We start from the raw sequence: 23,194 nt of genomic DNA, 5'->3' as shown, positions 1-23,194 counted from the left end.
CTGGGGGACAGAGGGAGAGGGAGAAGCAGACTCCCCACTGAGTAGGGTGCTTGACACGGGGCTCGATCCCAGGACCCTGGGATCATGACCTGAGCTGCAGGCAGACACTTAACTGACTGAGCCACACAGCCGCCCCAATAAATAAATCTTAAAAAAAAAAAGAAGGATCTCTTCAAGTTCTTGATAGCCACGAACAATTGGAAACTCAAGTAAGTAATAAAAATTTAAAATTTTAATATTAAACATTTACAAAATTTAGATTTATAGAAGCATCTTATTTTTCTTTCATTAACAGTTGTACAATTGAAATTTCTTGCAATAACAATCAGTTTTCAATCCAATCGAATGCTTTCCAGGCAAGCATTTCAAACGAATGACAGCTCTGATTTAAAGCACATTTCTTCAGAACAAATACTTAAAATATCCACCTGGTATGAGCTGGCATGTGTTATTTGTGGCTAGCTGGCCTCTGTTCTGACTGGTCGATGCCTGTGCCATCTTAGAGGTTAAATATTTTTAATACCACCCCGCCATCAGCATTGTTCAAGCAGTCGCTCCGAAGTTAGCTTGGACCCTGTTTGGACAACAGCCAAAACTGGACAGAAATCTGATGTTAAGTAAAGACGGATCTGGGTCAGCTGTCTGGGGCTGCTCTGGCCCAAACCTCCCAGCATTGCTGCTTGTCCTCCTTGGGTCCCTAACACCCAACTCTTCTAGCGGGGCCATGAACCCTCCTCTGCAACGGACAGCAGTGCACTCTGCAGCTGGCCTCGGAGGTCGATGCCAGGTAATGCCTGGCAAGCCGCAAATGCTGCTGATCCTGCTGCCTCCTTGCGGGGGTCACAGAGCAGGACGTCAGACTCCGAGGGGCTCTGCGTGGCCTGCATGTACCTAGAGGTGCCTGGCCTTGCTGGTGGCCACAAGGACCATGGGATCTTTATGTTATGTACACCTCCCCCCCACCCGCCCATAACCCCTACAAACATTAGTGCCCTATGACCACTAGTTAGGAAACTCAGCAGTAGAAAAAAATAAAACATACAATGACGACACGACCTGGTATTTACCAACTGTTGGTTTCACAGAGCTCTTACGGTGGACCTCGTTCAATCCTGATCAGAACAATCAGAAAGGTTTATCATTCCATTTGGCAGAATAGGAAATGGGTTCAGAAGGGTGAATTGCTCAGGTTGACATGCTAAGTTCATGCTTCCCTGACCCGATACCTCGGGGATGTACACATGGGTGTGCCGGTTTCAATAATGTCTGTTATTGGAGTGACAGTTTCACTTAAAAATTTGGGGGGAGCAGGGACACCTGGGTGGCTCAGTGGGTTAAAAAGCCTCTGCCTTCGGCTCAGGTCATGATCCCAGGGTCCTGGGATTGAGGCCTGCATGGGTGGGGGGGGGTCGTCAATGCTCAGCAGGGAGCCTGCTTCCCCCCACCCCGCCTGCCTCTCTGCCTACTTGTGATCTCTGTCTGTCAAATAAATAAATAAATAAAAATCATAAAAAAAAATTGGAGAAGGGAGCAAACTGGTAAACAAGATCAAGTGTTTTTATACTAATATAAATGTGTGTTATGAAACAGAACGAAATGTCACAAATTTGCAAGTCAGGCATGAAACATCAAAGAGACATTGTGCTGGGTGGGGAGTCACTTTGAGCTGTTGCCCCAAACCCACAGCGGGTTTTCTCCTGTTATGCGTCATTGAGATACACGGAGGGTGGAGCTAGGATTTAACCTTTTCTGATCCCAATTCCTCTACTTGTTCCCCAATGAAAACAGTGAGAATTTTAAGTTTTAAGAGTTCCAGAGAGAGCAGTTTGAACCTGGGCTTCAGCAGAACATGGGGAAGGTGGAGGCGGGGGTCGTGGGAGAGAGAACATTCCAGGCGAGGAGATGGTGTGAGCAAAGGACCGGAGGCAAGAAAGTGAGGGCTGTGTAAGGTGAACGATGGCTCAAGGGACAATCACACGCAAAGGTATGATGGGAAGCCGGATTAGAAACGTGGATTGGGGGCGCCTGGGTGGCTCAGTGGGTTAAGCTGCTGCCTTCGGCTCAGGTCATGATCTCAGGGTCCTGGGATCGAGTCCCGCATCGGGCTCTCTGCTCAGTGGGGAGCCTGCTTCCCTCTCACTCTCTCTGCCTACTTGTGATCGCTCTCTGTCAAATAAATAAATAAAATCTTTAAAAAAAAAAAAAAAGAAACGTGGATTGGCTTCAGGAAGCATTATCGGTCTGATGGGAGAGTGGAGACACCAGGTGGAAAGCTAGAGGTGGGAGGCTGGGACCACAGCAACAGTAGAGAGAGTGAGTGGGGGGCTTGCCTGCAGGAAACCACGGGGACTCACTAAAGGCTGGGACAGAGAGCAGGATCAACAGAAGGAGGTGGAACTTCGCCTGCTGAGCCACAGGCCACCTGAGCTGCTGTCAGAGCATCTGGGTGGGGAGTTAGAAAATGGGCACCTGGGGTGGGGGGTGCCTGGGTGGCTCAGTCGTTAAGTGGCTGCCTTCAGCTCAGGTCGTGATCCCAGGGTCCTGGGATTGAGCCCTGCATTGGGCTCCCTGCTCAGTGGGAAGCTTGCTTCATCCTCTCCCTCTGCCTGCGCTTGTGTTCCCTCTCTCGCTGTCTCTCTGTCAAATAAATAAATAAATAAATAAATTCTTAAAAAAAAAAACAAAAAAAGGACAAAAAGAAGGCAACTGGAGCCTGTGGCTGGGATTTGGTCTGTGAATTACCTGCGTCCAGGTAAAAAATGTCACCTTGATATTGAAAGAGACCGCCCTCAGAGACGGAGCCATTCCGAGAGCAGGAGGGCACACCTGATGGGAGGTTTAAAGGAAGGACGAGTTCAGCAGTAGCGAAAGATGGGACCGGGTTGGTGTTATTATCACACAGTCCGGCATGCAGAAGGCACTCAAATATTTGTGAGAAGAATGAAAGAATAAACCAGGGGCGAGAAAATGATACATCCAGGACAAACCAGATGAAAGAAATGGTGATACAATCTGCCCCTAGAGCTGTTAAGGGATTGTTGCTTCTTTTTTTCCTGGAAAATACTCTTCAGGCTCTTTCAACACTGGCTCTTAGAAGACTTTGCCCCCAGCCTGCAGAGTGGAGGCCGTAGGTGGTGCGGGGTTTAAGGTACGACTTGGGTATGAAGTTTGCAATTTAAAGCCAACTCAGGCCTTTTCCATTCCATCTCAGTTTCCAGAGATTGAAAATGTGTACTTCCACCGCCTGGCTCACGTGACTTCATTACATCACTTTTTCCTTTCGCTGGTGGTTTCTCCCCCTTTCCCCTTAGAAATAAAGAGGATTGCAGATTAGGGACTTCCCGGTAGTGTGACCTTCACTGGGGGGGCGGGGGGCGGGAGGGGCGCTGTGTGTGTGTCTCTAAGTCCAAGAAGATTATTTAGAAAGACTCCACTTCCTAAGAATCTTACCCAACATTTCTTTTCTTTTTTTTTTTTTTTAAAGATTTTATTTATTTATTTGAGAGAGAGACAGTGAGAGAAAGCATGAGCAAGGAGAAGGTCAGAGAGAGAAGCAGACTCCCCGTGGAGCTGGGAGCCCGATGCGGGACTCGATCCCGGGACTCCAGGATCATGACCTGAGCCGAAGGCAGTCGTCCAACCAACTGAGCCACCCAGGCGTCCCTTACCCAACATTTCTTAATAAATTATTTTAAAAAAATGCATTTCCAGGGGTGCCTGGTGGCTCAGTCCCTTAAGTCTCCTACTCTTGATTTCAGTTCAGGTCCTGTTACGTTCTCAGGGTCGTGAGATCGATCCCCGCTAGGGGCTCCGGGCTCAATGCAGAGCCCGCTTCTCTCTCCTTCCGTCCCTCCTCCCTCGTTGGCGCCCTCGCTCTTTCTAAAATAAATAAATCTTTTAAAAAGTGCATCGCCTATTTCTCTTCTTTAGAAAGAAGTTTTTTTTTTTTTTTTTCCTTTAAATCTTTTCACTTTTAAAAACATTACTCTGATACGGAGAAGCAGGGACCAAGGGCCAGTTTTGGGGTGGGGGGCACAGACACCCGGGCGGTGCCGCGGCCGGGAGTGGGGAGGCCCGGGCCTGGCTTTGTTTACCGAGCGAGCCAGAGGCCAGAGTCCAGAGAGGGGGCGGGGAGAGAGCGGCCCCTCGCCCGCCCAGTTCCCCAGGCCGCCCGCTCAGTGAGCGCGCGCTGCGCGGCGCCGGCACAGCCCGCGGGCCTGGCGCTGTGCGGACCGGGCGGGTGGTATGCTTCGGTGGATTGCGTCCCGGGGCGCCCGGGGTCTGGGGGTCGGCGGGGGCGCGCATCCTGCCGTGGGGCTCTGCCACCCGGGCCGCAGCTCCAGCAGCCGGTCTTCCGATGCGCCCCGGAACCAGCCCCCCAGCTCCGAGTTCGTGGCCCGGACGGTGGGCGTCTGCTCCATGATGCGACTGCCGGTGCAGGCCTCTCCCGAGGGGCTGGACGCCGCCTTCGTCGGGGTGCCGCTGGACATTGGGACCTCCAACCGGCCCGGGGCGAGGTGAGGTCCGAAGGATTAAGGGACAGGTGGCTGGACCGCCCGATGGCCACTGGGCGCGCAAGACAAAGGGACGGGCGCCTCCTCTCACCCAGGGTGGGGTTGGAAGCTGGTGCTCGCTCCGGGAAGCTCCCAATCGTTGTTGGAAAGACCGTTGATTTCCCTCCTCCCGCATCGAGCAATGGTGAGGGCTGGTCACGGGTGTCATCTGTTGGTGACCGGAGCCTTCTCCACACACTGATTCCTGAGCCTTGCTGGGTGGCTGTGGGGCTGGGGGTTGGGGTGGGGGGAAGGCAGGGGACATTATTTCTGAGAAGAGGGGAAACTGAATGCCCCTTCCCCAAACCTCTAGATGTCACCTGATCAAGAATTGCTCAAATACAAGGATTAAAAAAACAAAAACAAAAACAAAACATTTTACTATTAAAAAAATTTTTTTTCCGTTTTATTATTTTAAAAGATTTTATTTATTTGACAGAGATCACAAGTAAGCAGAGAGACAGGCAGAGAGAGAGGGGGGAAGCAGGCTCTCTCCTGAGCAGGTAGCTGGATGTGGGGCTCGATCCCAGGACCCTGAGATCATGACGTGAGCTGAAGGCAGAGGCTTAACCCACTGAGCCACCCAGGCGCCCCTCATTTTATTATTTTTAATCTCTAAAAATAACACAGTGTGTGGCTGGAATTTGAAACCCCCCGGAGATCAAGAGTCCCATCCTCTACCTCCATCAATTGAGCCAGCCAGGAACCCCAAGGCATTTTTTCTAAGATGGAGGCAGTGAAAGTAAAATCTGTTTTCCTAGTGAGTGAGCATCAGCTAATTTCTGCTTAGCTCGGCCCCTTACCGCGAACATGGATGCCGCCATTTATTAAATGTCTCCTAAATGCAAGGCCCTTTGCAGAGATGACCTTGCTCCATTCCTCCAACAACACAGTACATGATTTTACAGATTAGGAAATTGAGGCTCATGGAGATTAAGAAATTATCTAATGTCATTTAGTAAATTGTTGATGGGTGGGTCCCTAAATTCGTACCTTTGATGTCTTCAAGTATGCAGCCTGGGGGGCGCCTGAGTGGCTCAGTCCTTAAGCATCTACCTTAGGCTCAGGTCATGATCCCAGGGTCCTGAGATTGAGTCCCGCATTGGGCTCCCTGCTCAGCGGGAAGCCTGCTTTTCTCTCTCCCACTCCCTCTGCTTGTGTTCGCTCTCTTGGTGCTTCTCTCTGTCAAATAAGTAAAATCTTAAAAAAAAAAAAAAAAAAAAAGAGTATATAGCCTGGATCAGTGGTTCTCAACCAGGGGACATTTGGTAGTGTCTGGAGGCCTTTTTGGTTATCCCACTTGCTACTGGCATCTAGTAGGTTACGGATCAGGGAAGACATCCTACAAGGATTGGTTGCCCCCCACCCAAAGACTCATGCACAGCCCCAAATGTCAGCAGTGTAGAGGTTAAGAAATCCTGGCGGAGGCAGGACCTCTGACCTTTCTGGGGTGGCTCACAGGATGATTTTTCCTTCTCCAGATTTGGACCCCGGCGGATCCGGGAAGAATCAGTGATGCTTCGGACAGTCAACCCTAGCACGGGGGCCCTCCCCTTCCAGTCCCTCATGGTTGCAGACCTAGGCGATGTGAACGTCAATCTTTACAACCTTCAGGATAGCTGCCGTTTAATTCGAGAGGCCTATCAGAAAATTGTAACAGCTGGCTGTATTCCCCTGACCTTGGGTAATGGCATCTGCGGGGACAAGTGCAGCTCTCTGGGCTGGGAGTTCATTTATCTCAGGCTTGGGTGTAGCTGCTCCTTCAGGGGAAGCCACTGTGAATATGGAGACAGCTGGAAAGAGAATGTTTTTTTGTTTTTTAATTTTCTTTTTTTCTTTTAAGATTTTATTTATTTATTTGACAGACAGAGATCACAAGCAGGCAGAGAGGCAGGCAGAGAGAGGAGGAAGCCGGCTACCTGCTGAGCAGAGAGCCCGATGCGGGGCTCGATCCCAGGACCCTGGGTTCATGACCTGAGCCGAAGGCAGAGGCTTTAACCCACTGAGCCACCCAGGTGCCCCAGAAAGAGAATGTTTTTGATTCATGTGTTTTAACCCCTGGGGAGAGGCCGTTTACATTTTTGGACTCATGACTGACAGGGATGGACTAGGGTGAGGCAAGTGAGGCATTCACCTTGGGGGGTTCGCAAAAAGTCAACAATAGATATGATCGACTTCACCCTTTTGAGGCTCCAGTATGGTTCAGAATAGCACTGTTACTGATCCTGTCTTTTAAAAAAAATTTTTATTTTATTTTTTTTAAGATTTTCTTTTTTTTAATTTGACAGAGAGAGAGAGATCACAAGTAGTCAGAGAGGCAGGCAGAGAGAGGGGTGGGGGGGAAGCAGGCTCCCTGCTGAGCAGAGAGCCTGATGCAGGGCTCAATCTCAGGACTCTGAGATCATGACCTGAGCCGAAGTAAGAGGCTTTAACCCACTGAGCCACTCAGGCGCCCCTTAAAGATGTAACATGGAGGGGCACTGGGTGGCTCAGTCGGTTGGGCGTCCGACTCTCGGTTTCCATTCAAGTCATGATCTCAGGGTCCTGGGACTGAGCCCCGTGTCTGGCTCTGGGCTCAGTGCAAAGTCTGCTTGTCCCTCTTCCTCTGCTCCTTCCCCTCTCCATCTGTGCTCTCTCTCAAACAAATAAATCTAAAAAAAATTTCTTATCCTAGATTTTTTTTTTTGGCCTTGACCTTGATTTATAAAAATCAAAATAGTTACATCAAAAAATTACATCAAAATAGCATTTATCTTAATGACTCAGTTTTTTGGTGTCCCTTAAATTTTGCATCCCAGCAAGTTCCTCTCCCCACCTCAGCTTTGTCCTACCCGTGATTCCAGGCCTCTGGAAGGCTCACAATAGAACCTCACTCAGCTGTGGCTTTTTTAACCATTTCAAGGACATGCTTTTCTTTTTCCTTTCTTTTTCTTTCTTCCTTTCCTTTCTCTCTCTCTCTCTTTCCTTCTTTCTTTGAAAGAGAGGAGAGCACGATAGAGTGTGCACGCCCCTGCGCAGGGGTAGGGGTGGAAGGGGCAGAGGGGAATAAGAGAGACTCTTCGGTGGGCTCTACAGTGAGAACAGACCCCACTCAGGGCTGATCTCACAGCCCTGAGATCGCAACCTGAGCTGAAATCAAGAGCGGGCGCCGACCCAACAGAGCCACCCCAGGCCCCTCTCAGGGACATACTTTTTTTTTTTTTTAAGATTTTATTTATTTATTTGACACAGAGAGAGAGAGAGACAGTGAGAGAGGGACCACAAGCAGGGGGAGTGGGAGAGGAAGAAGCAGGCATCCCACTGAGCAGGGAGCCTGATGCAGGGCTCGATCCCAGAACCCTGGGATCTCGACCTGAGCCGAAGGCAGCTGCTTAACGACTGAGCCACCCTGGTGCCCCTCAGGGACATACTTTTAATGACTTTATTTGAGAGAATGCTGCTAGGGGGTATTTCTTTCTCATCAGGGTCTCTGTCAGCCTATAGAGCATCTTTCCCTCTGCTCCCACTTACATTTCTTTCTCCTCCAGTTCACAAGTAGTTAAATGACACAGGCCTTTTTCTAAATCTCCAAATGTATTTTTGCCCAACGAGAGGGCTGAGCCTGCAGAACCTGGTGGTGCGGAGTGCGGTTTCTGGATGGCTCGGTTTGAAAATCTCAGCTCACCTCTCATGGGCTATTTATGCTTCATTTCCTCACTTGTAAAATGGAATATAACATTACCAGCATCTCCTCATTGTTTAGCACGAGGGGCGTATACTGAAAGTGCCGACAACGTGTCCGGCATCGTGACTGGCGTATTTTAAGCTTCAATAAATGTTAGCTATTGTTGTTATTAGTAGTGGTCTACGGTGATGCTTTTCTAGGCCTGAGCTGTCCTGTACAGCAACCACTAGCCACAGATGGTTATTCAAGTTACAGTTGATTATAATGAGATAAAATAGGAAATGCGGATCCTTCTGGCATGAGCTGTATTCCAGTAGGCTCGTGTGGTTAGTGACCGTCATGTCCAGCGTCCAGTGCAGACGGAGAACATGCCCATTGCTGCAGAGTTCTATTGGACAAACCTGTTCCAGACATCGTACCTGTATGCTTTCATCTGTTTCCTCTTTTATTCTATTTATTTATTTAAAAGATTTTTATTTGCCAGAGACACAGCGAGACAGGGAACACATGCAGGGGGAGTGGGAGAGGGAGAAGTAGGCTTCCCGCCAAGCAGGGAGCCCAATACGGGGCTCCATCCCAGGACCCTGGGATCACGACCTGAGCCGAAGGCAGATGCTTAACAACTGAACCGCCCAGGTGCCCCTTATTTTTTTAATTAATTAATTAATTTAATTTTAAAGATTTTATTTATTTGACAGAGAGAGTGAGAGAGAGCACAAGTAAGCGGAGCGGCAGGCGGAGGGAGATGGAGAAGCAGGCTCCCCCCGAAAAGGGAGCCCGGCATGGGGCTCGATCCCAGGACCCTGGGATCACGAATGGAGCAGAAGGCAGACATCTAACGGACTGAGCCACCCAGGCTCTCTGTTTCCTCTTTGAAAGGACTATGTAATCCCAAACATCCAGTGGCCATCTTCCCACAGCTGAATAAGATCTCACGTTAGCTGAGGTTATAGCTCTTTGGTCTAATCAAAAGAGTGGCACAACTGGGCAAACGGAAGACTGCTGTCAGTAATACATGGTCCTCTCCTCTTACCCACGTTCCAGATGTTTTCGTCTTCCTCTTTGCAGGTGGAGATCACACAATCACATATCCGATTCTGCAAGCGATGGCAAAAAAGTAAGTCCCGAGCGTCTGGGCGCGGACAAAGGTTTTGAGATTCAGGAGCTGGGGAATGAGTGTTTTGCCGCTAGATGGTATCACGTGACCTCTGCTGGCTCAGGTTTTTTGGGGTGATGGGAAATTCCCGACTGAGTTGCTTCTGTGGATCAAAATGAAGGTCGAGCTCCCGGTGTCTCTGTCAGTCACCGGCTGGGAGCCAAGACAATTTATTATTAACACTTGTGGCTACCCTTGCTCGCCCTAGATCTGCTCTGGTGCGTGTGCTCAGCGTGTGTCTCTGTCTTTGGAAGATGGGCCCCTCGTGAAATACACAGCCCCTGTTAACTCCGCTTTCTGTTTGGCTTCAAGGCCCAATACACAGGGGTATTGCTTTTTGAGGAGAGGCCCTGAGAGGGCCCCTTCCCCAGAGAATGAGAAAATGGATTTTCCGGTCCTGCAGGTCTACCAGGGACGAACTAACTTGGGTTAATTAGTTTGAAAAAGAGGCAGAAGGGCCAAAGCGGCGCAGCTCCAGAATTCATACACGGGAAGGATATGTGGGTAGCATCTTCGTCGGTGGTGGGCGGGTGCAAGTCTTTTCTGGAAGCTCTGCTTGCCTGGCATTGATTCAGGTTGTATGTTGCTTTCCGGTGGCTGGCGGGGCTGTTGGAGATGATGGCGAGAGAGTTGGGTTGAAGCTGCTTCTTGGTGCCAAGGTTGGAGAAAGGGTGGCTCTGATGGGCTCTGCCAAGCTCACCTGAGCCTCCATCCTTCATTCTTATCCGTCTGGGCCTCTCCGGCTCTAAGTGAAGAACATTCTGGGTGATAGGTAGGTACTTAGTTGCAGCTAAAGCAGTGTACGTGTCTGTCTTCTGCCGGACTTCTCTGAGCTGATTATTCTGAGCCGCTAAGTGATTTAAAGACAGGAACCAGCTGCAAGGCTGGTCATTGATGCCAGGTCGCCTGTGGCTATGAAAGGTCAAGTGTGGAAGTGTGGGGAGCCTGGAGGGGGGCGGTGCTCTGGCCCCAGAAGGAGGCCTGGCCTCTGAGCTGCCTGTTGTCAACAGGCATGGCCCCGTGGGGCTGCTGCACGTGGACGCTCACATGGACACGGCTGACACGGCCCTCGGAGAGAAGCTCTACCATGGCTCGCCCTTCCGCCGTTGCGTGGACGAGGGTCTCCTGGACTGTAAGCGCGTGGTGCAGATCGGCATCCGGGGCTCCGCCATGACCTTGGATCCTTACAGATACAGCCGGAGCCAGGTGACAAACCAAATGCCCCTTCCTCTGCCCCCAGCCTGCAGAGCACATTGCTCTGTGGTGCCCATTTGGTGGTGGCTCTGGATTGCACAGGGGTTTTAATAACCCAGTTCAGAAAAACAGGAAGGGAGGCTGAGTTTGCACCAAGAGGGGCACGTGGAGCAGAGAGGAGAGAGGATGTGAGTGCATGAGGCACAGGACGCCTCTCATCGCCGGGGTGGGGAGAAGAGCAGAAACACACCAACCTCGGCGCTGTGGCTGGCTTCAGAGAGAGCAGAGGAGGTCCAAACCCAAGGCCAGGGGCCATCTTTCTAGTTCTCATCCTCCCCCCGCACTGGCCAAAGGTAAACACGAATGACAAGAGGCCAACAGGAAAGACCCAAGTCGCCTGCTTTTAGAGCGTGAAAGGGCCCTTTTCCTGGACCGAGCCCTTCAGGGGGTGCTAAGTTCCTAAGTGTTTCGTGTTACACTTTCCTATGCTTTGCTTTTTTTTTTTTTTTATGATTTTATTTTTTAAAGTAATCCCTCACTCAAGCTCTAGCCCAGCCTCTCTGTGATCCCATCTCCCCAGGTCTGCTGTGACTTACTTCCTGCTTCCTCAGGGCCGTCGCTCCTCCCTTCCTCACCAGTAAAGTGGGGATGGCAGTTCCCTCTTCATGAAGATTGGGGGTCCGATGTCGTGTGTACAGAAGCGCTTCGTGTGGGGCTGGCACATATGAAATGCTCAGTAAATGACGCCATGCGGGAGGCTTGATGTCCTGCTCTTGACTTCCTCAGGGCTTCCGGGTGGTCCCGGCCGAAGACTGTTGGATGAAGTCCCTGGTTCCTCTGATGGGGGAGGTGAGGCAGCAGATGGGAGGCAAACCCATCTATATCAGCTTTGACATTGACAGCTTGGACCCTGCCTATGCCCCGGGGACAGGCACCCCTGAGATTGCCGGTCTCACCCCGAGTCAGGTAAGTAGCTTCCACCAGGGACAGTGTCTGGGGGGGAGGGTTCTTAACTCCCCACTTCCCTGGGACTTGCGGTGGGTGAGTCTTCGGGATCAGGACAGGATTTTAAAAGCTGAGGGGTTAGACCTTTGTTCTCAGGGCTGCTTGAAGTTTGGACCCTCTTGTTGAGTGAGGAGTGGACCAACTTTGGCAAGGGCCCTCCTTTCCTCTCTGGGATTGGATAAGTCTGTTCCTTGAGCCTTCTGCCTCTGATCCACGTATGGTTGGCTCGGGGGGACATATGCCAGTATCCCCGCTTAAAAACGCTAAGTTTCTCTTTCTGGGGCTCCATTTAAGAAGTGCTCACGGTGGGATTAACCGCCTACCATGGATGCTCAGACCTTTTAGAAACACTCAAATAAAGCTCTCTGAAGGTGGGCTGAGTGTCAGGAAACGGAGGCAGAATCGGAGTGTGGTTTTAATTCGAAGGTGAGCTCCAGGAGGATCAGGCTCTTGCCACATGTGCTCCCCTGTCCTTAGAGTCTAGAAGGGTGCCTGACATAAAGAGGAGGCATTCATAGATATCTGGGCACCTGAGGGAAGACCGCTCACACCTGAGCCGTGACCTTATGTCCTCTAAGAAAGGGGGGCCTGTGAGCAACTACCTCTCAAAGCCATTCTCCATCAGTTCCCCTCAGAGATTTCTAAAACTCAACCCTCATTCCTCAGCTTCTCATTCTGGGCTTTTCACCGGCAGAATGGAAACTCTTTTAGACAAAGTGAACCCTCACTTATCCTGTCTGCTGGCCACACCTAACTACTGGTATTTCTTTCCATCTCCGTGTCTTTGCATGTGTCTTTCAGTCTGGGCTGCACTGCTCCTACCTAGCTGCTTGGCCAATTCCTTGCGCTAAGTGCTTCCACTGCTGGGGATGCCTTACCCCAGCTCTTGGGGCTGTTTCGTGTTACACTTTCCTATGCTTGCTTTTTTTTTTTTTTATGATTTTATTTTTTAAAGTAATCTCTACACCTAATACAGGGCTCGAACTCTCAACTCCAAGATCAAGGGTTGCACGCTGTACTGACTCAGCCTGCCAGGGGTCCCTACACTGGCTTTTCTTGAAGCCTTTAATGCATGACATTGAAGTGATTGGTGGCTTGTGTGTATTCTGTCCCACAGTGGACCCCTTGGGAGCGGGGGCTGTGTCTTGGCCATTTGTGTCTCCGTGATGCCCACCAGTGTGCCTGGCCGTCGATAGATGCTTATTGTGAGAAAGAGATAGTTCCAAGTCAAAGGGTGGGCGTGTGTTGGGAGAGAGGCACTGGGACCTCTTTGGTTGCTTTTCGCTGTGAGCGGTTACTGCTGTGGACAACTCAGGCTTGGTCTTGGGACAGGCGCTGGAGATCATCCGGGGTTGTCAAGGCCTGAACGTGGTGGGTTGTGATCTTGTGGAAGTTTCGCCGCCCTATGATCCTTTTGGTGAGTAAGCGAGAATACTGTGATCTGTAGGCAGCTGCTGGTTTAAATGATATTAATGTACTTGATAAGTAGAAGATGGATGGGCCCTTTTGTGTAATTTGGGGACCTGCTGAGTATGTTTTGCAGCGAAGAAAATAAACCTATTACTGCACACCCTACAAACACGAGCTAATTAACAAAACCCCTGGGAGGTGGCTATTACTGGCCCGGACAGCAGAAGAGAAAGAAACCAGCCGATAGTTTATTAATAGGGTAGCACCGTTCTACCTTTCTTTGATAGTTCATTGAGAAGCGAATTGTCGAGGCATAAGTAATATTTATTAATATTAAAGAAGTGGGAGGTTGGGTGGCTTAGGAGAGAAATTCAAAGCAGATGCCATTCCAATAATTTTGACTTAGAGAAGCTTCCAGACTTAGGCCTGTTAGCCTCAGAGGGTAGGTGATAAATACAATAGACACCATTATTACAGGTTTTCCTTGGGTGGTGGGGTGGGGTGGGGGCTGGAGGGAGGCGGTGGTGGGATTCTGTTCTCAGGGTAAACAACGAACCGTATAAATTTCAGAAGGCTCTTTCTGAATGACGCCTGATGGAGCCGAGTACCAGGGAAAGCGTGTCCACAGGGTGGCTGGGCAGCCCGGAGAAGAGGGTGGAAGAGGGGGCGAATCTGGAAAGGCAGCGCAAAGGGAAAAGGGTTGAGTACCGAGAGTTTCGGCCTTGGGAGCGGCCTGCCTCGTGTTCACCTTCAGTTCTGTCTCTTTGTAGGCAACACGGCCCTGGTGGCCGCTAACCTGCTCTTTGAGATGCTGTGTGCTCTCCCCAAAGGGACTGTCGTCTGAACCTTGTGCTCTTCAGGATACAAAGGTTGTGCTGATGACAGTTCTTAAGAATTTATGCGCAAGGGATCTGAGTACTGGAGAGTCCATACCACTAGAACTTTGTCTCTGGGGCGCCTGGGTGGCTCAGTGGGTTAAAGCCTCTGCCTTTGGCTGGGGTCATGGTCTCAGCGTCCTGGGATCAAGTCCTGCATCAGGCTCCTGCTCAGCGGGGAGCCTGCTTCCCCACCCCCTTCCTGCCTCTCTGCCTACTTGTGATCTTTGTCTGTCAAATAAATAAATAAAAATCTTAAAAGAAAACACAACTTTGTCCCTGGAGGCTATAAAATCAGGGCATTCAGTAGAAGCCTCATCCAACAGCTAATATTTCTGTGGAGTTTGAACAACTAAAACTAGAGAAGCACTGTACTGTTTTGATGAAAGATGTTGGAGGAGTAAGGGGAAAAGGGAGCCCTTTTCAGTGCTTCTTTTTAAGTGATTCTTTTTAAATCAGGAAAGCGTTCATGTACATGAGAGGAGCCTCTGGTTCAAGATGATCTAAAAATTGCATAAATGAAATAAAAAATGCCCTATGACGTAATACTGTATACAACCCCGTATTTCTCCAGTTTCTTCCCTTACACGGTGGCTCCTCCTGAGGGACTCAGGGCTGTATCTGGGTTTTAGGACCACCATGAACATAAACAAGAAGTTTGAATGAAAGTAACATGCAGATCCTAATAAACTTCCTGCTCAAAAGCCCATGGGATGCACGGAATGTTTTTTCAGCCAGACATCTTTTTTCAGCCAGACATCGGGTGGCCTCCAGAGAGCCCTTGGGGACATTTCCTTAACCCTCTCCCTGCCTCAGTTTTGTGTTATCTACTCTTGGAGTTGATGCGCCGTGACAGTAACTCCCGAAATTGGCTGAGAAGATTCACGCGTGGGTTGAGTTACGCGCAAATTCGGTTTGCATCAGTAATGTGTCCGCGAGCAGATCATCGTCTCCCAATGCAAGAGCGACACGTAATCATCACACATTAAAATAGTTTATTTCTGTTCTCCAGTCTGTAATATTCTCAAAACAAAAATAACATCAGCTTCAGTGCCTGTTCACAATACAAAACAAAAACAACATAAAAAAAGACACCATTGGCCAAATAAGTTATTTGTTCCTAAGAGTATCAAAAGTGCAAAATATTCCCCTTCTTTTCAGATCGGTCTCTGAAGTTCCATCCTTCTCCTTGACAAATGGAACAGACAGATTCAGCAGCTGCCACACTGCCTTTGTTCTCAAGGGGTAAGGTCAGGCATTTGGACGGGAGCGATATTTCATCTGCAAAGATATTCTGCATCAGCTTTTAAAGAATTTTACTTAGGAAAAAAGTTGGACTGTTTGCTTCTAATCTCTTTTTCCCAAACAGAGCAAATCACTTAAAAAAATTCATATTTCATTTCTTTTTAAATCAGGAAAGCGTTCATGTACTGAGTGAGGAGGAAATCAACCTATTGATTTGAAAACTACGACCAAATTTTCATGGTCAGTAAGTGACGGCAGAGAGAGAGAGAGAGAAACCGTGGTGCCCAGCGGAAGTCAGGGCAGTCCTGTTCACTGAAATGCTGCTGACTCAGAGCTGACAATCTCTTAGACAAATTACGCCACCTGCACCTGAATGATAAAAAAAAAATTGTTAAGTAGGTGTATATTCTACAAAGACTTGTTTTAGGTCAGTTTTCACCCCCAGCTGCCAAACATGATACATAGGTGATATCAACCAGAAAAGCCTACTTCTAAAAATAAAACAATGTTGTCAGTCTCAAGATATTCAAAGACCAAGAAATGAACTTAAAACCAAAATTACGTCTGTGTGATTACACATGAGAGAAGGAGAAATGGTGGCATTGGCTGAGCATGTCAATGGCTCATACATTTGACAGAGAAGTAAAAAGATTCATGGAAACATTCATGAGGAAAGGCTTGGGTGGTCAAGGGCAAAGTTCACTTTAAAGTAGAACCTTCCTAGCATCCTCTCGGGGGATATATCTTCTAACCCCAAACAGACCTGTGAGATAATTTTTGGACTGCAAAATTCACCGGGAATGTTTTTAATCCTCTCTATTCTCACTTTACTTTCTTCATACAAATGGAGGGTGCAGCTTTCTGTCTAAAGGTGCTTTTTATTTTAATGAGAAACATTTTTAAAAGGAACAATCTGGGGAGGTTTTGGTTTTCAGAAATTAAGGTCATGGATCCCTCCCATTGGTACCAGAAATTAAAAACCCACCACTGAACCAGAACACAACTCACACCAGCGACTTGGCCATAAAAGACCCAGAAAATAATTTTGAGGCTGGTGCATCAAGGAACCAAATGAATCCCTTCATCACGCCTGCCTGGGCCAGGTGCCAGGAGACACAGCGACCAGAGTAAGCATCTGGGGGGGCGGGGAAAGCCTGGCAGTGATTTTTTTTCTTTTTCTTTTTTTTTTTAAATAAAGCTATAGACTCCATGGAAACGACAGGAATTCCTGGGCTTCAATAATTTATTACTTGCTACTGTAGCTCAGTGTTCAAATTATTCAGGATCCAAATGGCTTAGTTTAAATTAGCATTGATGATTAAAGAAATACTGAGTCAACGTCCCATCACTGATTCTGACACTTTGCTTTACAAAAGGGCAATTTGCTTTGACATCTCAACTGGTCGCTCTCTAAGGCTGTTCAAACTCCACTGGTGGTTTTGGCACCCCACCCCCTCGAAAATGCAAACTCTCTAACTGGCGGGTGTGGTCCACAGCACACTGGGGCTCTGGAAGCCGGGATGCTGGCGGGAGGGCGCACCCTGTTACCGGTGAAGCAGTTGTGAGTTAAGAGTGAAAGCAACTGAGAAACCACAATATAGGCCAGAAGCTCAAAGGAAGCCTTTTGCCAAACAGGATTCTAGAACAAGTCTTTGCTTACTTGTCACAAAAGAGGGCTCAAAGTTACAGGACTTTTGGGGGTAACAGTGTTCGAAATACATTGTTGAGAAATCTTTAAGTTCCTTGATACAAAGACATGTCTGGTATTTTACTAAAGAGACACCCTCGGAGGGAAGAGGTTCCTGGAGCCTGACGCCTGTCAGGCGGGCATAAGGTAGGTGTCTTGAGTTTAACATCTACTGGCTTATAGCAGCTTATCTCTAAGTCCAGAGAACGAGACTACAAATTATGGCTCCTAAGATTCATACCCTACAACTGACAGAGGCAGAAAGGCTTGTGAGACAGACACGTAAATGGCTCAAAGTCATTACAGTACTTCTTGCCGTGCGGATCCCTCCCTGGCTACGCTGAGCGCTGGGGAGGCGGCCGATGGGGACACCCCAAGGGGTCACTTCTGTCACTGCTCAGCCCTCCCTTCTCCTGTCTCAGGAAGAAAACCAAACTCACATGCAGGATCCCCAATTGCCCCTAGCCTTGTAAAACCGTGGCTGACAAGCTGCTGCAGGGGGATACCCCCCAAATACACTTTTAGCCACTGGCTACCGGGAAAAGGACCGATTGTGAGATTGCTTGGAACCAGGCCTCTTTCAGGATGCAGGGCCTAGAAGCTGCTGTGTGGGCTGTCGGTCCCACTGATACCAGCATGCGCCGGGGCGGAAGCACAGCGGGGGTGGGGGTGGGGACCCGACCAGCGCTCCAGGCTGGAGGGGTTCCATCAGGCCCTGCTGCTGCCTGGAGCCCTGTGCGTCTCCCCCAGCACAGAGACAGGACAGGGGAGGGCGGTGTGAGCACAGGACAGGGATGACAAAGGAAGAGGGGATGAGCAGTCTACTTTAAATAGTGCGGCATTCAAATGAAGGGGAAAAAAACCCAAAGCAAAATATTTTGATCTAGGGAATTCAGCTTGAGGTGTTTTTCACTCCTAGGTTAGAACAGGACAAAGGAAAGATTCTTCTAGACATTGTTCCGGAAGAATAATCTAGAATCTATTCTCTGTCCGTGGTGATAGGTGGAGTCCTGAAAAGACCTGTTCCCAAGGGCCTATTAAAAAGCCTGAAGAGTTAAAGTCTCTCTTGAGCTCCCTCAGTCTAGCTCAGGCCACGATGGGATATAAAACCTCTGTAAGGAGCCTTCAAGCAGGCGCTCCATCCATAAGGACAACTTGCTCAATTTCCCTTTGATGGGCCTGGGTCCAAGGCCACAGGAAGATTTCCCTCGAGATTCGCCCAGGTGGAGGGAAGAGTCAAGGTCGCTGCAGGACCCCATGGCCTCCTCCTCTTCCACTGCTTTCTGGGGCTTGAAGAGGCAGAAGTACTTCTTGTGGCCGTTCAGAGCCAGCACGTAACCCGTGTAGTCGCGCTCCATGAAGTGCTTGTCGTACTGGTTGGGGATCGGGGCTGCGTCCTGCGCAAACTCGAGCAAGTACTCCAGCCACTCTCTGTGTTTATCCAGACTCAGGAAGGAGAAGTGCAGGCAGCTGCTCCTGGTGGAAGGACACAGCACGTTTAGTGCACAGCCCGCAGCCCGAACCGCGGGGAACACAAAGATCTTTTCAGATCTCAAATACGAGGAGGGACACTGGGTGTCGGACGGGGCCCCAATTCGGGAAGAATGGAGGATTCCTGTGGGACGTGAGGGGTTCTGCGACGGCTGTCAGAGTCCGCTCCGGACCCCGTGCTGGGTGCCACTGCATGACTTTCAGTGCCTGGCTTCAGGAAAACACACGAGAGCTAGAGGACAGAGTTCCCTGAAATGCTCAGGGAAGAAGACTCAGGGAAGAAGTCAACCTCCTTTGTTCGGAAGCACCAGGACACGAAGTCGAGGGGAGAAAGGACCCCTCGTGATGGCTTTGGTTTCTGGGCTCGAAAGGTCACAGCCGACATCTCATCGCATGCATGAAGCCCCTCATGGTCACAGAGGAAAGGACGACCTTCTCCTCGGTCCCCTCCTCCCTCTGCCTCTCCCTCTCTCCCACACGTGCTTACCCAGTGAACATGTAGACCTCCAAAGCGAATTTCTGCAGGAGGCTGGTCTTGGTGGAATTGGACAGGATGAGGACCACGTTCATGTGGCCTGGCCTCAGGCGGACCAGGTTACTGGTGTAGGTTACATCTGTGAGCTCAGTTACCTCCACGAAGCCTTTTTTAGGAATCTTGCTGTGGAGAAATAGCGAGGAATTAAGACAGTCTCAGGACAGGGGAATGCCATTACTTTGAAAAGAAACAAGAGGAAGAAAATGTTACGTTCCAACCAGACTAGGGATGTCATTTAATGTTCTGGAGCCTGACACGTCGGCGGGATGGGGACGGTCCCCGCTTGGTGGTGCTGGGCCTACAGAGGGCCGTTCGGATGCCGCAGTGCAGCTGGTGGAGAAGCGGCTTTAGGACAGGGTGAAGGGGAGCCGCATGGTTATGGTGACACAGGCTTCTCTGCTTTTGGGTCATCTAGCAACTCGGACCCGCTTTGCCCCCTGTTCCCATTATCATGGTTGAGACTGAGGGCCTGGAGGCACTGAGCAGCATCTAAGTAGGTCCTGTGTCTAAAGGCCTCGGGGTTTCAGTAAACACTACCCAGCAGCTGACTCTTCCCTAAATTCCCATCTCACACACGAGGAGGGGACCCAGAGAGCCGACAGACACTAGGTACTCGCACACCGCGCTCTCGGACTCTGCGGCCTGTGGCTCTCCTGCCTGGCGGGGGGGTTTAGTGTCCTGTTAAGAGAAACCTGCTGTTTTCTTTGGTGAAGCTTGGCTCGGTCTTCCCGGCCTTCTCATGGGCCTCCTCTTTGTCCGGAGGGTTGGATTCTCGCTCATCATTCGAGTCACTAAAGTAAGAAACAAGGAGTTTTAGGAAAGAAACAGTACACACAACCCCGAGGTTTGGGGCCCACCCTTGAGAAATTGGGCTGGGAACCACGGAGCCGTTTACCTGAAAGCCTGAACGATGACGGTGCCGAAGAGGATGAAGAGGGCAGAGAAGACCAGGGACAGGAGAGGCATCATTTCCCGCCTGAAACGGAGTTAACAAACTCTGGTCAGCCCCAGATGGGCTGCTGAGCTCTGCCCGTGAATGCTACTGGGTTTCTTTTCCGTGGCTCAGGCAAAACCAAAAAAAACCCCAAACCAAAGGCTTTCATATCAATAAACACGTTATGGTTTCATACAAGTAAGGTTTTTTTGTTTTTTTTTTTTTGGAGGGTGAGCACGGGGGTGGGGAAAACGAGATTTTCCCTCACTGTTTTAATCCGGATTGCTTATTCTAAGAGTCTGATTATCTTGTCTCAATAGAACAAGGTGTGCTTGGTAAGTTCCGCAGAAGGAAGTGACAGGATTTATGCTGTGAACGTGGAAGAACATTCTGATATCAAGGGTGGTGACTAGAAAGTCTGTGGAAATGTTTCCCTTACTTTGATTATTGTTATTTTTTTCCCCTGGCTGGAATAATTCAGCCGTGGCCCAGAGGGGTGGAGGAGGAAGAAAATGTTGACCTTTCATGACGTTCTCTAGGACTGGTGCTCTAAAATTTTATTCACCCACAAACACTCCTCAAAGGCCTGCCATTTTTCAGGAGCTGTGCCGGGTGCCAGGAATCACAAACATGAATGAGAGGAGGTTCTGCCCTTCAGGAGCTCACGGTATTATTGGGGGTGGGAGTGGGAGAGCCCTTCGTTCTCTGGTTAACTCACTGACTGGCTTGTACATCTCTACACGGGCCTCCACGTGTGTCGGGCCCTGGGCTGGGCACCAGGGGTGCAGCGACGTAGAAGACAGGCCCAGGGGTTAAGGGGCAATCAGCAAACACACACAAAAAATAAGAGGGGGCAATCAGCAAATACGTATCCCTCTGTTTGCTGCTCTCTGTCAAATGAATAAATGAAATCTTTATTTATCTTTTTTTTTTTTTAAGATTTTATTTATTTATTTGACAGACAGAGATCACAAGTAGGCAGAGAGGGAGACAGAGAGAGAAAGGAGGAAGCAGGCTCCCTGCTGAGCGGAGCCCGATGCGGGGCCCAATTCCAAGACTCTGGGATCATGACCTGAGCCAAAGGTGGAGGCTTTAATCCACTGAGCCACCCAGGCGCTCCAAAATCTTTATTTATCTTTAAAAAGACTTTATTTGTTTGACAGAGAGAGAGCACACTATCAAGGGGAGTGGGAGCCAGATATGGGACTCAATCCCAGGACTCTGAGATCGTGATGTGAGCCGAAGGCAGATGCTTAATAACTGAGCCCCCCAGGCGTCCCCAATAAATAAAATCTTAAAAAAAAAATAAAAAAGATAAAGGGAACAGTCGTTGAAAACATGTAAACATTCTTGCACTTGCCTGTATTGAGTATACACTGGAATCAAAGAAAGACAGATTCAAGAGAAAAACAGTGGTTCTGCTATCGATGGAGAAAAAGAAATTCCATCTAGCAATACTCCTACCAGTTGTTGTGAAATATGCTGTCCCAGCAGTCTGAGATGTAGTCAGAAGCAGAGTAGACCCACCGGAGGAGAAAGATCTAGGGACAGAGAAAATGTGGGATGGTGAGGGCTGAGCCCCAGAGCCTGGGGCAGAGAGGTCCTTGCCCAGCACAGCGTGCTGCCTGCCTCTGCTCTGGCTCTGGGAGCTTGCCAGCCCTGCCCGGTGCCCCCTCTCCTGGGCCACATGCTTACAGGCGCAAGTTCGTCCGTCAGGTCAGGGAGTACAGCTTCCGAGGACAGCAGAGCCGGGTCTCTGCGCAGCTGGTCGAGGTAGCCCAAAAGTGTGAACTTATCGCTCTCACTCCCTGTCCAGGGAGCCTCCAGCGTTTTATACACCACCCTTCCTCCCGTGGTGCGCCTCTCCAAGATAGACACCTGGGGGAAAAGGCCGGAAACCGTTACAAGTCTTCAAGTTTGTTTGTTTGTTTTTTTTCTCAAGGAGGATGGTAAAAAGGATCCAGTGAAGGCACCAATAAGCTCGAACAGGAATATGGATGAGTATAAAGTAAGTGCACGAGATTTAAGTTCTTTCTGACAATGGACACCATGTTCATGGTGACTTTCCAAAGTTTCTATTAAAAGTTAAAGCTCTTTCTTGTGAGTAGACTTTTTCCTGTAACTTCTGACTTAAAAGTGTAATAAGGAACTTTGAGTTTTTTAGGACGATTTTCCATTATTACCAAAATGATGACAAAGACAGGGAAAAATTTAATGCTTCTGTAGAGTGATGACAAAGGAGGGGAAGGGAAGAGGGATCAATTAAAATGAAATGAAAGAGGCAGAAGGAGGGAGATTTTACTGCCTAAGGAAGATTTTACAAACTAGGTATTCTATTTTTTTTTTTTTTTCAAGTAGTGGATGTGGACCCCAACACAGGGCTTGAACTCAAGACCCCGAGATCAAGAGTTGGACACTTAATCAACTGAGATACCCAGGTGTCCCTTACAAACTAGGTATTCTAAGACTACACCTGCCATGGGGAAAAAAAAATTGTTGAAAACTGATTGCTCTTGAACCTCTACTCATAAGAAAGATGCTTTCTGGGAAGATCTAATGCTGAAAATCTAGGGGGTGAAATCACTAGGGTAAAAGATTGTTTCAAGAGTAGGTCTTCAAAATAAGTTCAGAGTTTTCTGGATTTCTTGCAATCTGTATTCAAAACTGTCAAAGAAGGGAGAAACAGAGGTCAGGTACCACAAGTGTGTCAAGAGCTTGGACTAAGAAGAGAATCCATGACTCACCGCTGATTTTCCTTGAAACATATCACTGTCTGGTAGTAAGGTGTTGGCAAACTCCTGCTGCCGATTGCTGTAGACGTGCACGAATCTCACTGTGTCTTGTGTGTTTGCCAAGGCAAAGGACAGGAAAGCCTCAAAGGGTTTACTCAGCTTGGTAGCCTCGGGGGTCAGTAAAACCACACAGTACCTGCACAACGACAGAAGAGAAGACTTTATAATCCATCTCCAAGGCTGAGGCTAGAACAAGAGAAGGTGAAGAAGAGGCTCGCCCGTTTTACAGAAGCGAATACATTTTACTAATGGAAGCTGTACGTCAGAAGTCTCTGACGAGAGACGATTTCCAAGTCATCAGTGACCTGCTTCTCTTCTAGACTGGTGACAGCTTCCCCAAACCAAACGTTATCACACTTGGGAATTTCTTTTGTGGCAAAGGCCTCTGAATCCTTCCAGAAGCCGGCTGTTCAAGTGTCTCCACAACAGGCAGAACTGGTCAGATCTGTCTTGGGCCATTAGCCGGATTGCACAGGAACACGTCACCTCTCAGAGGTGAGCAAAGACGGGCTGTGCCATATGGTGAAAGGGGTCAGGGCATTCCAGGCAGAGAGAACCTCAAGTGCAAAGAGCCCCGGATGGGGAGAGACTGGACCCAGCACACAGTTCCAGGAAGATCACTGGCTGCTGTGTGGAGAACCGCCTGGATGGCC

General features: G+C 49.2%; 2 protein-coding genes across 4 annotated transcripts in view; one reads left to right on the top strand and one right to left on the bottom strand.

The window, feature by feature from the left end:
* The first annotated feature begins 4,245 nt into the window (after positions 1-4,245).
* On the top strand, positions 4,246-13,988 carry AGMAT (agmatinase). The gene is made up of 7 exons (XM_032863483.1): positions 4,246-4,517; positions 6,035-6,237; positions 9,286-9,334; positions 10,384-10,579; positions 11,354-11,533; positions 12,905-12,989; positions 13,753-13,988. Exons 1-7 carry the CDS (start codon positions 4,246-4,248, stop codon positions 13,824-13,826), a joined length of 1,059 nt encoding a protein of 352 aa, XP_032719374.1. The 3' UTR covers positions 13,827-13,988.
* Positions 13,989-16,567: 2,579 nt separating this feature from the next.
* DNAJC16 (DnaJ heat shock protein family (Hsp40) member C16) overlaps positions 16,568-23,194 on the bottom strand; it is a 40,352-nt gene continuing 33,725 nt past the window's right edge. For all 3 annotated transcript variants that reach the window (XM_032863480.1, XM_032863479.1, XM_032863482.1), the window contains 7 exons: positions 22,494-22,677; positions 21,445-21,627; positions 21,214-21,290; positions 19,711-19,791; positions 19,508-19,606; positions 18,768-18,938; positions 16,568-18,265 (listed from right to left, as the gene is read on the bottom strand). In XM_032863480.1, the coding sequence (XP_032719371.1) occupies positions 17,866-18,265; positions 18,768-18,938; positions 19,508-19,606; positions 19,711-19,791; positions 21,214-21,290; positions 21,445-21,627; positions 22,494-22,677 (1,195 nt within the window). In that variant the 3' untranslated portion in view covers positions 16,568-17,865. The remainder of the gene's footprint in view (positions 18,266-18,767; positions 18,939-19,507; positions 19,607-19,710; positions 19,792-21,213; positions 21,291-21,444; positions 21,628-22,493; positions 22,678-23,194) is intronic.

This window comes from Lontra canadensis, unplaced genomic scaffold (genome assembly GCF_010015895.1).
Source record: "Lontra canadensis isolate GAN:19392208 unplaced genomic scaffold, GSC_riverotter_1.0 scaffold25, whole genome shotgun sequence".
Lineage (NCBI taxonomy): Eukaryota > Metazoa > Chordata > Mammalia > Carnivora > Mustelidae > Lontra > Lontra canadensis.
The sequence above is the reverse complement of the archived record's forward strand: the minus strand, read 5'-3'. Positions and strand labels throughout refer to the sequence as shown.